The following is a 13,292-nucleotide window of genomic DNA, read 5'->3' as shown; positions in this document are numbered from 1 at the left end:
AAGTTGTTAATACTATTTTAATGTTAAATAAATATTATTTTAATGTCAATTAACAATATATAAAATAATAAATAACATTTATACAGAAAGATTATGATTATTAAGACATCATAAATAACATGAACTTACTTATAAGATAGGAAGAATTAATTTTAGAATAAAGATTATCCATATGTCAAAGGTTATATTCTGACAATAATCATTATCAATTTGAGTATTTTGTTACTAAAGTATAATCTATATATAAGTAGAAATTATATGGAATGAAAAAATTTTTTTCTCCTACTATTTTAATAAAATTTTATAATAGAACTTTAATCATTCTAAAAAGTCTATAATATAGATTTGTTATTTTTTATAAAGAATTTATCTTTTTATCTTATCCAATGAACTGTTTCTTATTTCATTTGTATATAACATACCAAGATTTACAATGTAATTTATTATATATTTAATTTGCCATTCTATTTATATATATAATTTTCATCCATCATATTCTTTATGATTATGAGATATGTTTTTAAATACTTATCGTTGTAATTATCGATAAAGGAAAAAAGGAAAATGTTTGAAATGTACGTTTCAACAAAAAATTTGTGTATCATGTAATATTAAAGAATATTGCATCAGTTACATGATAAAAATAACATTTGCTATCATTATGATCACCTTTTATACATGCAGATTGTATCGCATTGGTAATTTTTGTTCATTTCTGTAATATAAAATCTTTTTATTTTAATGATATAGAATTATACACAAGCGCACATACACACACACATATTACATTGCCTTATATCATATATTATACATATATTATATTATACAACATTAAACAATTGTGTATAACTTGTATATAGATCACTTGCTGAATGAATTATACATATATATTTTTGAATAAATTCACATACGACTGAGCAGAGAAATTCATAATGACAGAAAAGAAATTACTGTTATAAATGTTTATATAAAATATATCAAGTTATATGTAAGGATTATCGTATAAACAAAGCAAGGGAGTTTGTGCGTTTACGAAAGCAAAAAATGATCATTTTGGCGGGTGATGTATTTTCACGCCGAGCATTGATAATTATAACACAAAACGGAATTAGAGATTTATAATTAAGAAAAAAGACTAGAAAAATACTTATTAAATAATTCACGCACGAGTAGTACACTAGAAACCGTACGAGCACAATTACCGTTATTCATAATGACGATTAGTATACGGACAAAGCGTGCGCTTTTAGCCGACGACGAACGGGGACACGTCGTGTAAAATTTTCAACTACGCTAGGGTGGGGGGGCCAATGCACCATGGGAAGAATTTGCGACAGACGCATGCGCAGTTCAGTTTACAGTTGGAGCTTGGAAGAAAATGGCGTCTGCTAAGTTTCTGGAGGAAGCTCTGAGTACGGACATTGATGAATCTGCAGTGAACGCGATAGTAGGCTCCCTCGAAACACAGCTGGTAACATCAACGCCAGCCGTTTCTGGCCATCAAGCGAGTTCTGCGACAGCTAGTCAACAGAATCACCAGGTGAACAGCGGTATTTCCAACGGGGGCACCATTACTGCGGCGGTACAACCACAGAAACATGGGGTTTCCAACGGTGGCGGTGCCACCCCTGTGAACAATCTTTTGACTCAAGAAGTTACAAAATCGATCACTACGAGTACTTTACTCCCAGTAAATGTGGTCACTTCGAACGCAGTTGCTACAGGACAAGAACCTGTTAAGATAATATATCCTACGATCGGACAAGTTATCGCTACAACGGGAGTAGCAACGACTAATAACAAGCTTCCTTTTCCTACACAAACTGTTGGGCAACTAGCTAATGGTACATTGGGTATAACCTCACAAGCAGTACTACAGACAACATCCAACGCTGTCTCAAACGTTGGTACTATCAGTCAAACTGGTAATCAGGCAGTAGCCGGAGTAAACAAGCAGACAGGTACTGCTTTAGTGATAAAGACTAGTGTAGCACCCGGTGGCATGGTTTCCGTCCCAATGTCTGTTCCTGTCTCTGTGGCTAGCAGTGTCGTTAGTACGGCATTGCAAGGCAAAGCTGGTGTAACACCGACGATAGTACCTAGCAATGTGCAAATTCTCAATGTTAACGCAATGAGACCTGGAACACCAGTGGCAGCTCAGCAAACAGGAAAGCAAGTTGCGCCAAGAGTGGTTATCGGTCAACACATGGTTGGGACAAAACCTGGAACTCCAGGGGTAAGAAGAATATATTTTAAATACTATTACATTGTTAAAAGTTATTTCATAATATCTTATTGTAATTAATCGTTCTTTTAAATGTCATATAATATAAAATCCGTATGTAAACAATATATAAAATTTTAAAATATGTTTTGTTTTTTTTAGTAAATAACGCAAACTTTAATAAATGTTATGTATAATTAATTATTATTAGATTTCTAAGCAGTTTGATGAAATTCAATTTAATTTATGTATCTGTATATATATATATATATATTTATATATATATATATATTGTGTAATGTTTATTTACAGATCACATTACAAGCGTTACATGGTCTTCAACCTGGAACTCAAGGCCATTTATTATTAAAAACAGAAAATGGTCAGTATCAATTATTAAGAGTAGGACCAGCACCAACAACGGGAACACCATCCGGTACTGCCGTTACTCCCAATAGTATCGCAGGAAATGCAGTGGTCGCAGCTCCATCTCCTGGCACTACCTATCGCCTAGCCTCTGTGCCGGCTGTAAGTAGGCTGAACACTCAGTTCACTGGCCCACCACTCGCCACGATAAGAAAAACTGTTCAGGTGACGCACTTTTATACCTGTTATAAGACTCGATGTAGTAGTTGTAGAAATTCATTGGTTTGTGATTTTAGTTTGTTGGAATGGTGTTCTATAGTAGACTATGTATTTTATTTCAATATTACAAGATTTGATTGCATTCCACTTTATAAAAAGTTTGAAATTATTTTGTATTATAGATATTCTTTTTAGTTGTCGATCATTATAAAATTATAAGTCTTTTCATCACTTGGAAATGCTTGCATTTTGAAATATGCTATTTTTCAATATTATTAAAGCTTCTATAGTAACTTTTTTTATTATATATATGACAAGATATATTATCTCTTAATGCGATAGAATTTTATTTTCATTTATCTGCTAGAATGCTATTATTTGTATAGAGTAGTTTATATCTTTTTGCTACTAGTAGTGAGTTTGGTAATTTTTATAGTATTTTTATGTATTGTATATGGTACTATTGAGTTTATTTTATAGGGATGTTAGAAGTATAGATTTAGTTGTAAAGGGTTGTAAACTTAGATTTTTTATCAATTTTTTTGAGAGTGCATATATATAAATATATTCTCTAAATACTATTCCTTATTATTGAAACTATTTTAGTAGTAATCTATTTTAAATTTATGATATATCAATCAATATAACAACATTATTATATGTGTATCATATTTGCCTTTTATTATGGTAGTTTATATTATTAATTTTAATGGCTAAACATAATATTAAAAATTAGAAATATATACAATCTATAAAATTTGTGATACTGCTAAATTTAAATACATTTGTCAAACATAGTACATTGTTCATTACCCTTACTAAGGTATTACAATGGATTTAGATAGAAAATTGACAATAAGCGAGTCTATACAAGGTACAAGTGCGTCTAAAATTATACATAAACATTATTATAATAAGCGTTTTTAATTGCTAAGTACAAAGAAATATTTGATCCAGATTTATATTGATCCTATTATATTTTGTGTGCATGTATATAAACACACACGTCTTATTTTATTAATGTAGTTATTTGATTACAAGAAAATACACTATGGTAAAAGTAAATATATTTTAAAAATTTATCTATCCAGTTATACTATCGTTTTTGAGTACATATTCTCATATATATATTATAAAATAATGTCAAACAATCAATTGTATATATAATAGTTGTATAAAAGTTTTTATTGTTTATTAAAGCAGACAGTGACAGCTGCCATTACTACAACAAATGCAACTCCTCCTACTCTTACTACTGCAGCTACTACAACAGCTACTCCAACTGCTACTATGGTTCAAACAGTTCAGACGCCGGCACAGGTGAATTTATTTGTACATTAAAATATCCTGTGAAATCTATCAAAAAAATATCATCTAAGTTATTCTAAGAATAGAAAAAAATATGATAGAACTTTTTTCTACAATTTTACCTTACATAGAACAGACTGTGATACATATGTGATAACAGATTGTACAAATGATCTTAGAAAAAAGTTTTTTATAAATTTGCTTATTTTAATATTTGTTATATTTTATTGTGTATGAAAATGTTATAAAAAGAAGACAGCCTATAATATTTTTTTATAATAACTTAAAATAACTTGGAATATTTTTTCTGAATACATTTTGTGGATGTATCAAAATTATATTTCTTAGCATTTTTACATTCAAATTACCTGTTATTTTTCTTTATTTTTTAGCGTCAAACTACAGATAATACCAAAGAAAAGTGCCGTAAATTTTTAGCGAATTTATTAGAATTGTCTAGTCGTGAGCCTAAAGCAGTGGAACGAAATGTTCGGACTTTGATACAAGAATTAATTGATACTAAAGTTGAACCTGAAGAATTTTGTGATAGACTCGAAAGATTATTGAATGCATCCCCACAGCCATGCCTAATTGGCTTTCTCAAGAAAAGTCTACCACTTCTACGTCAATCTCTTGTGATGAATGAATTAGTCATTGAAGGGATAAAACCTCCTCCAGCCAATGTTGTTTTTACTATTGCATCTGTGACATCAACGGTAACACAGGTGAAGGTTGTTTTGCTTAATATGACTTTTTAATGTTCAAATAGTATTGCTTATGAAGTAAACATTTCATTTCTTTGTTTTATAATGTCTAGCAGCAAAATCAAATTAGACCAACAGCTGCCATCGCTCCTACAATCCCTGTTGCATCTACACAAGCTACGCAAGTGAGAGTAATGACACCATTACCTACGGCCACAACAACAGTGCCACGACCTGCCCAACCAGTACAACAAAGGCTGGTAAGTATTTGTTTGATGTATTTGACAAATACACAACTCGTATTTTGCAATTTATATAAATGTCAATTGTTCTTAGATTCGCCCTGTGACGACTATCGTACGTAGTCCAACTGCTTATACTGTAAAATCAACAGTGGCTGTCACCAATATACGTCCTACTACACCTGTCGTTCAAAAGGCACCGACTACAACAACTGTTGTAAAAACAGTAACAACTGCTGTGCAAGCTAAAACAGTCAATACGCCTTCTATCGTTAACAGGACCATAGTGCCTTCTTTGGTGCCAAAGCCTACTGCCAAAGAAAAAGAAAAGAAGACTTTTTCTTCGGCTGGGTATACGTAAGTATTTGTACTATCATATGTGTGTGTGTATATATATATATATATATATATATATATATATATTTATTTATTTATAATTATATTGAAATAAATATTCTGAAATAGAAACGAATGTAGCATGTATTTTTATTCTACATAGCGGTGATGATGACATCAATGATGTAGCAGCTATGGGTGGCGTTAATCTTGCAGAAGAATCTCAAAGAATTCTTGGCTCGACAGAGTTTGTAGGGACACAGATACGTTCTTGTAAAGACGAAATATTCTTACACATGACCCCTTTACAACAAAGAATTAAGCAAATAGGTAAAATTCAATGGTGATATAAAATATATATAATTAATATATTATTGTTTTGATTTTCTATAATCCATTGTACTGATGTTTTCAAAGGAAACATTCTTCTTTTTTTCTTTAGTTTCTAATTACGGCTTAGAAGAACCTAATCAGGAAGTCGCTGCATTGATTTCACATGCTGCACAAGAAAGGTTAAAAAATTTGGTTGAAAAATTGGCAGTAATTGCCGAACATAGGATAGATCTTATAAAGGTAAACCGAGTTATTAATATTTATAGTCAATATTAATAATAAATAATTAATATTAAACTATAAATATCTGATTTATAAAATGTCGTTGTATGTATACTGATTAGGTGGATCCAAGATACGAGGTGACGCAAGACGTAAGAGCGCAATTAAAATTTTTAGAAGATTTAGATAGGGTCGAACGCAGAAGACACGAAGAACAAGAAAGAGAATTACTTCTGCGTGCTGCTAAAAGTCGTGCTAAGACAGAAGATCCGGAACAAGCTAAGCTTAAGGCAAAAGCCAAAGAGGTATCTATGCAATGCCATTCTTTCATTTCCTTTTCTTTTTTTATGAAATTATATTTCAACAAAAGATCAACATAAACATAAGAAAAAAATTTGACGAGTCTCAGTGGTCGATGGTTAATTATTTTTCAGATGCAACGCGCAGAAATGGAAGAATTAAGGCAAAGGGAAGCCAATTTGACTGCTTTGCAGGCAATTGGTCCTCGCAAAAAGCCTAAACTCGATGCAGGAGGACCTGCTAATAGTCCAGGAAGTAATTCTAATTTGAACACATCAGTTACTGGAATGAACAGACAAATGCCAATGAGACCACGTTTGAAGAGGGTAAACTTTCGTGACTTATTGTTTCTTCTTGAACAAGAGAAAGAAACGTGTAGAAGCACAACGCTATACAAGTCTTACTTGAAGTGATGTTCTATGAAGGGCAGGAACTCGAATGATCCGCCCGACATATGGCGTCCTAACTACACGGTCTTGTGTGAGCTGGTCTCAATGGACCTGAATGAACAATGCGACATTACATTGTATGTTGTATCGTACAGCGTTTCATAGTTTTTCGTACGATGAAATTCGCTGCGGATCAGCCTTGTGATATCGCATACATTCAAAATAACGTTACTTCTACCATGCTTCCCTACTGTAAATGACTGAAAAAAATTTTTTAAATGTAATATAATAGATCGTTCTTTATTTTTCAACACGAGATCACATCAATGAAAAAGAGCAATGTGTATGAGCACATCTCTCGTCGTTAGTCTTGAATAGCCTTTATGGCACGGAGTAAATGTGATTAGCCATATATGAATATTGTTATATGGTGTATGTATGTTATCATCGAGTGGTCACATGAGAACGAATGAATGTGTGTACATTGTCATGCTATATATATACCTGCTGCATTGTAATACTTGACCTATACTTTTGGACATTGTAGCGCTAGTGTAAGATATACATGCGTGCAGGTTTTGTTAAAATAGTAAATCGTATTTTTGCAAATGATACAACATAATATGACACAAGCACATTGTCCAAAATGTATGGAAAATTTGTACAATATCTTACACGTAAATATCATATAGAGATAATTTCAATGTTGGTACAACAAAATATAGCTACGCTCCACCATAAGATGGAATTGTTATCAGTATATTATGTTGTAATCTACATTTTCAGTGTTTATAAAAAAAACTAGCTGTTACGTTTTTTATTAAAGAAACATTTACAAAAGTAAGAATAATGATGAATATTCTTTCGATCGATGTTAATTTAATTATTTATGTTTCCTGTTTGGGATTAGTGCAGGTTCTATTTAAAAAAGAAAAGAAAAAAAAAAGAAAGAATTGTGCTTTGCATCATAATCGATTGAAAAAATTCAGAGTGTGTACCTGATTTGTATGTAAACAAAAAGAGAAAAAACAAATTTCAATGGATGTACACGGGTGCCTATATTATTGTAGAAAATATCACAGTGCAGTTGATAGAAGAAGAAGAGGAGGAAGAAGAAGAAGAAGAAGAAGAAAAAGAAGAAGAAGAAGAAAAGTGTACATTTCTCTGAAGGTGCTCATGAAAGAGCTCACTGCACAGGCGCTTTGCATTTCATAAATATGCCCAAGTTAATTTTATTTTGCGCGATTATAGTACAATATTAGTTTTATACATGATCCTCTGCGAAGGAATTTATTAGGTGCGTTTATTATTTTGGGTACACGTACTAATATGTAGTCAATTGTCAGAGCAATATGTTTTTGCGGTGATAGTTTTTCTTTTTACAAAATGAGTTTATGACAAAGTTTTTCTTCAATCTTACGTGCAGATGATACTCATGTGTGTGTATATATATATATATATATATATATATATATATGTGTGTGTGTATATATGTATGTGTTACATACAGATGTTATATATATTATATATATGTATATATATATAACATCAGTCAGATACGTACGTATTTTCATCGAACGAGGAGATACTGCATTAAATGATAGAATTCTTTTCCCAAAATATAATTGATAAGTTATCCCAATGAAAAAGACTGCCACAATTTGGTGATGTCCTTATCGATTGATAAGTATATGATATACAATTTATTTCTTATTGGAAATCTATTTGTTGACGAAAACAGGATCAAAAAATTTATAAAAATGATAGGATATACTGTTGCATATAAGCATCTCTAAAATTCTATATAAATAATGTAAAAAGTTTTAATGCAACCTTATGTAGTATACCATATGGCTCAAATGGAAAAATTATTGTCTCGACGGGCCAGAAATACAGTATTCTATTCTTATGTGAACATTATGCTATGATGTAGAGAAGATCATAGAATATTATTTTTCACTTTGATAGAGCTATATTACAATGATCTCTTTGATTCTAATTGAAAATTTCACTTGATTTTCATCTTAGAAATTGAAAAGTTATATTAAAACATGTTAAGAAATGTTATGGCATTTTCCAAAGTAACTGAACTGTAAAATATATAATTTATTTGAGATAAAACGGAAAATGATATATAAAAAGATGCATTTGATCTCATAAATTTTAATTATCTTTGACACTAACATACATATATACACATTAATAATTTCATTGACTTTCTCTCTCTCTCTCTCTCTTTTTCTCTCTTTTTCTCTTTCTCTCTCTTTTTCTCTTTGTCTGCATTGCTGTTGAAAGTAATTGAAAGAATTATTTTGATTTGAATAGACAAAAGGCCCGTCGATGCAGAACAATCAATATAAAGTATATATCGTGTAAATACTTTATTTTTCATTAATGATATAATTTTTCCACATACGCACATACATTGCCATTCATATCATATTTTTGTTGTGCACATCGTCTGTAAGAAATTCGTTCACTTAGATTTGTGCTTTCTTTTTTGCAATTATTTATGTCTTTTTCTTATGGATTTGAGAAATGCAATGAATCCTTAAAAACTAGATTATAAAGAATACTTACTGCCACTAAGTGGAATATTGATATAAATATATAAATAGACAAATGTGTAAAAAGTAACGGTATAGCAATTTTGGTATAGTATGCTATTTTTACAAATTGTATTGAAAAGCAGTAATCAAGAAAAAATAAAATTTAAAACAAGTTTCACCAAAGAATCATCCAAGTTTATTCTTCTTTTTACTTAGTATATTGATTATAGAAACTGATATTGGTCTATCAATAATTTTTTCTAAGATTTTGATAATTAATTTTGTGAAAAGAAGAAAGCAAACGAAGATGCATTATAATAATTTATAAGTACACGTTATAGACGTTTCAATCAAATTAAGCTTCCTTGGAGTTTAAAGTTATGGAGAAAAACAAGTGAAAAATATCGAAAAGCTAATAATTGAAAATGACTTGGTGAAAGAAAACCACCAGGTTTGTTGTTTTTTAACATCTTTTCCTATGCGTTTATAAGAGTTTACGTCATAAATTCTCATATTTGTAATTTTTGTTTGATCTTGTTGATTATGGACTCATTCGAAAGATAAAGATTTTTTAAGACTATTTGTTTAGATTTTTGGAAAATGTTATTTTTTCTTGCAAAAATCATATTCAAAAATAAATAATTTTTAAGAATAATTTTCACCCAAGTAAGTTTTTTGAAAATCTCTCGAATATGCCTTTGATTGTCGAAATCGGACAAAAATTGCGAATATGAGAATTTATAGCGTAAATTTTATTTTTAGTAATTTTCCTTCAATTTATGATAGTGCGGTAGCGCTATTTCGCGTTCGTGTTAAAGCAATCGAAGCTTCTTCTTCTATTATGCACCTATACGAAAAAAGAAAAAAATTTGATATGATCCGTAGCTCTTTGATGCAGCGTAAAGAAATATACATATGTATACTACGTAAGGGGATTCTCTTTTTTGCAAAGATTTACACCATGAATTTTCATGATCATATTTTTACTATGCTATCAACGTTTTGTTTCTTATACAGAATACGTATTGACTTCGTAGCAGCTATTCTGCAAAAATTAACGATCCTATATTGTCTGATGTCTGATTGTCAACTCAGTTCTTCAATTTATGTGCATCAACAGCGTGAAGGGCGCACGTATAACACATGGATACGATGAATCGAGAAAAGAGATATGATTTTTCTATTACAGTTTTAATTCATTCTTCTGCATTCATTATTGAAGTGATATTGTATAATCTTTTCTATGAATTTTTACTTATTTAATTATTTAATTGCAATATTGTTTTAATTAAAAACTGGGATACATACTAAAATTATTTTTACCGATTCGTTTATAATAATATGCTAATTCTTTTTTCAGCGGTCAATAGAAATTTTTAGTGACTTAAGACGCAACTGGAATTTCATCTCGTAGAGCTTGCTGTATCTGGTGACCTATGGGTTAATGGTGACTTATTCAAATAAGATAAATGAGAATAAAATAAGAATGTATAAGAATAATAAAGAAATTATAATTTTTCTGAGTTTTGTTAATACATTTAAAAATTTTCTTATATTTCAACTATTCACTTATCGCAATATTATTAGATATGGAAATTATAAGAACTTTAACATTAAGTTACAATTAGAGTAAAGTGATTTTGGAACATATCTAAGATATGCAGCCATTCGCCCGGTTGTACTTGCGTTTCACATATATATAAAATTTAGTTATAGATTTTTGATATAATTCAGATATAACTTTAAATATATCACAAGTACTACCGACCCAGGTCCCACCGCGTGGAGGTTGCTGCATCTGGGGACCCACGGGCTAACGAGGACTCTACTCTAAAATTCGCGTGACTGGCGTGATCAAATAATCGGCGTTCTATAAAACGAAGTCCTCGGTAGGACTATTAATCGCGCCCGAACACTCCCGTGAGTGTTATAATTACGGTGACTCTACTCTAAATTCGCGTTCGCGACGTTTCACGCACTAACCGAGACTTCAGGCGGCTAACTGGAGGAGGGTCAGTCCACGCTTACGGATAGCAGATCCATACCACTCGGCAGCACACGAACCGACACACGACCAGTCATTTATTCGTTTTAGCAATCAAACGAAGTCCATTACCGTAGGACTTTTAATCGCGCCCGAGAACACCACACCTGTGCCCGCCGACAAACGCGCGAGTGTTCTTTCTATCCTGCCCGTATTCGCGTCTAACAATCGAATATAAACCGAACCGTTCGACGATACATCGGACCTGAGCCGATATATCGAAATCCATGAAGAGGAGGAGAAGCAGAAGAGAAAGAAAAGAAAAGAAAGCCGGAACATGCGCGCACGTGAAAACGATAGAATTCGGAAGAAAAGAAAGAAAGGATACCCGAAAGGTGCAAGGAAACACGTGTAGATGTGAAAAAGATGAGACTGAAGAGAAAAGATGGGCATAGAAAAGAAAAGAAGAGAAAAGATGAATCCGACCAAAATCAGAGTAAGAAAATCGAACTGGATTTTTCGGTACTGAGAGAAGGAGACCCGCACAGAAGCCCACGCCCATGAACCCCATTCATGGGTCCCACCCGATAGAAACTATAATAATTTATCTCCAATAATTATACCAATTATTAAATAGCTGTGCTTTCCGATAAATATGAATTTAATGCTGAATATACGGAAAAAGTAAGAAAGAATGTAAAATGTATGTCCTTCGATGTTGAATTTGGTATTATACAGAAGAAATTTTAGAGAAGTCTTAAAGAACGCAGCCATTCGTTCGGCAATACTTGCACACCATAAGATTTTGAAGATTCACAAGTACTTCCGACCCAGGTCCCACCGCGTGGAGGTTGCTGCAGTTGGAGACCCACGGGCTAACGGGGTCTCTACTCTAAATTTCGCGTGACCAGCGTGATCAAATAATCGGCGTTCTATAAAACGAAGTCCCCGGTAGGACTTTTAATCGCGCCCGAACACTCCCGTGAGTGTTAGAATAATGGCGACTCTATTCTAAATTCGCGTTCGCGGCGTCCACGCACCAACCGAGAATTCAGGCAGCTAACTGGAGGAGGGTCAGTCCACGCTTACGGATAGCAAAACCATACCACTCGGCAGCACACGAACCGACACACGACCGGTCATTATTCGGTTTAGCAATCAAACGAAGTCCATTATCGTTGAACTTATAATCGCGCCCGAGAACACCACGCCTGTGCCCGCCGACACACGCACGAATGCTCTTCCTATCCTACCCGTATTCCGCGCGGATATATCGAGATTCGCAAAAACGAGGAAAAGAAGAAGAGAAAGAGAAGAAAATGAGAGGAGAAGAAAGCCAGAACGTGTGGACACGTGAAAAGGATGGAGCAGAAAAGAAAAGAAAGCAAAGAATATCCGTAAGATGCAATGGAACACATGCACGCATGAAGAAGATGAAAATGGGAAGAAAAGATGGACATAGAAAATCGGTACACCCGACGAAAACCAGAACACGAAAATCCAGTTCGATTTTTCTATACTGAAAGGAGACCCGCACAGAAGCCCACGCCCAAGGGCCCTTCCCAAGGGACCCACCCGAGAGAAACTATAATAATCAATCTCGAATAATTATTACATAGCTATGCGTTTCAATAAATGGAAATGACTGTGAATTTAATGCTGAATATACGGAAGATATAAGAAAGAACGTAAATTGAATGTACTTCGAAATTTAGTTGGAATTTGATAAAGAAGATGTTGGAAAAATCTTGAAGAACGCAGCCATTCGCTCGGTAATACTTGCAGTTTACAAGATTACGATACGTCACAAGTACTTCCGACCCAGGTCCCACCGCGTGGAGGTTGCTGCATCTGGAGACCCGCGGACTAACGGTGACTCTACTTTTTACTACTACACTACTATCAAGAAAGCAAAGCAACGGGGCGACCTCCACTCCCGGCGAATTCAAGCCTCCAAACGCTAAAATTGCAGCCCCATGCGTCTCCGCATTTGGGAACCGACTTACGCATAGCTCAACTATCCAACACCGGAAGCTTCGATCACCACTTGAGCACAACCGGTTGTGCTTTCGCGACAAACGCCGGAACCCAAAATTGAATCCTACCGCACTCACGG

The 13,292-nt window shown here is 33.1% G+C and overlaps 1 protein-coding gene across 6 annotated transcripts; it reads left to right on the top strand.

Moving 5' to 3' along the window:
* The first annotated feature begins 1,350 nt into the window (after positions 1–1,350).
* On the top strand, positions 1,351–6,932 carry LOC127067734 (transcription initiation factor TFIID subunit 4). 6 transcript variants are annotated; one of them, XM_051003030.1, is made up of 10 exons: positions 1,351–2,236; positions 2,537–2,752; positions 4,013–4,129; positions 4,510–4,848; positions 4,935–5,081; positions 5,158–5,420; positions 5,563–5,729; positions 5,842–5,972; positions 6,077–6,259; positions 6,389–6,932. In XM_051003030.1, exons 1-10 carry the CDS (start codon positions 1,379–1,381, stop codon positions 6,665–6,667), a joined length of 2,700 nt encoding a protein of 899 aa, XP_050858987.1. In that variant the 5' UTR covers positions 1,351–1,378; the 3' UTR covers positions 6,668–6,932. The 6 variants fall into 6 exon arrangements, with proteins under 6 accessions (XP_050858987.1, XP_050858986.1, XP_050858985.1 ...); XM_051003029.1 differs by having other exon boundaries at positions 4,010–4,129; XM_051003028.1 differs by having other exon boundaries at positions 2,537–2,815; positions 4,510–4,842; positions 4,938–5,081.
* Positions 6,933–13,292: the final 6,360 nt, after the last annotated feature.

Source organism: Vespula vulgaris, chromosome 11 (assembly GCF_905475345.1).
Source record: "Vespula vulgaris chromosome 11, iyVesVulg1.1, whole genome shotgun sequence".
Classification (NCBI taxonomy): domain Eukaryota; kingdom Metazoa; phylum Arthropoda; class Insecta; order Hymenoptera; family Vespidae; genus Vespula; species Vespula vulgaris.
This window is presented reverse-complemented; position numbering and strand designations above follow the sequence as displayed.

What these genes read in the sequence shown, in the direction of transcription:
- LOC127067734 (XM_051003025.1), top strand. Translation starts at nt 1,379, where the DNA reads ATGGCGTCTGCTAAGTTTCTGGAGGAAGCTCTGAGTACGGACATTGAT. An exon ending in CGATAAGAAAAACTGTTCAG is followed by an intron (nt 2,816 to 4,012) that starts GTGACGCACTTT and finishes TTATTAAAGCAG; the next exon opens with ACAGTGACAGCTGCCATTAC. An exon ending in TTTTCTTCGGCTGGGTATAC is followed by an intron (nt 5,421 to 5,562) that starts GTAAGTATTTGT and finishes TATTCTACATAG; the next exon opens with CGGTGATGATGACATCAATG.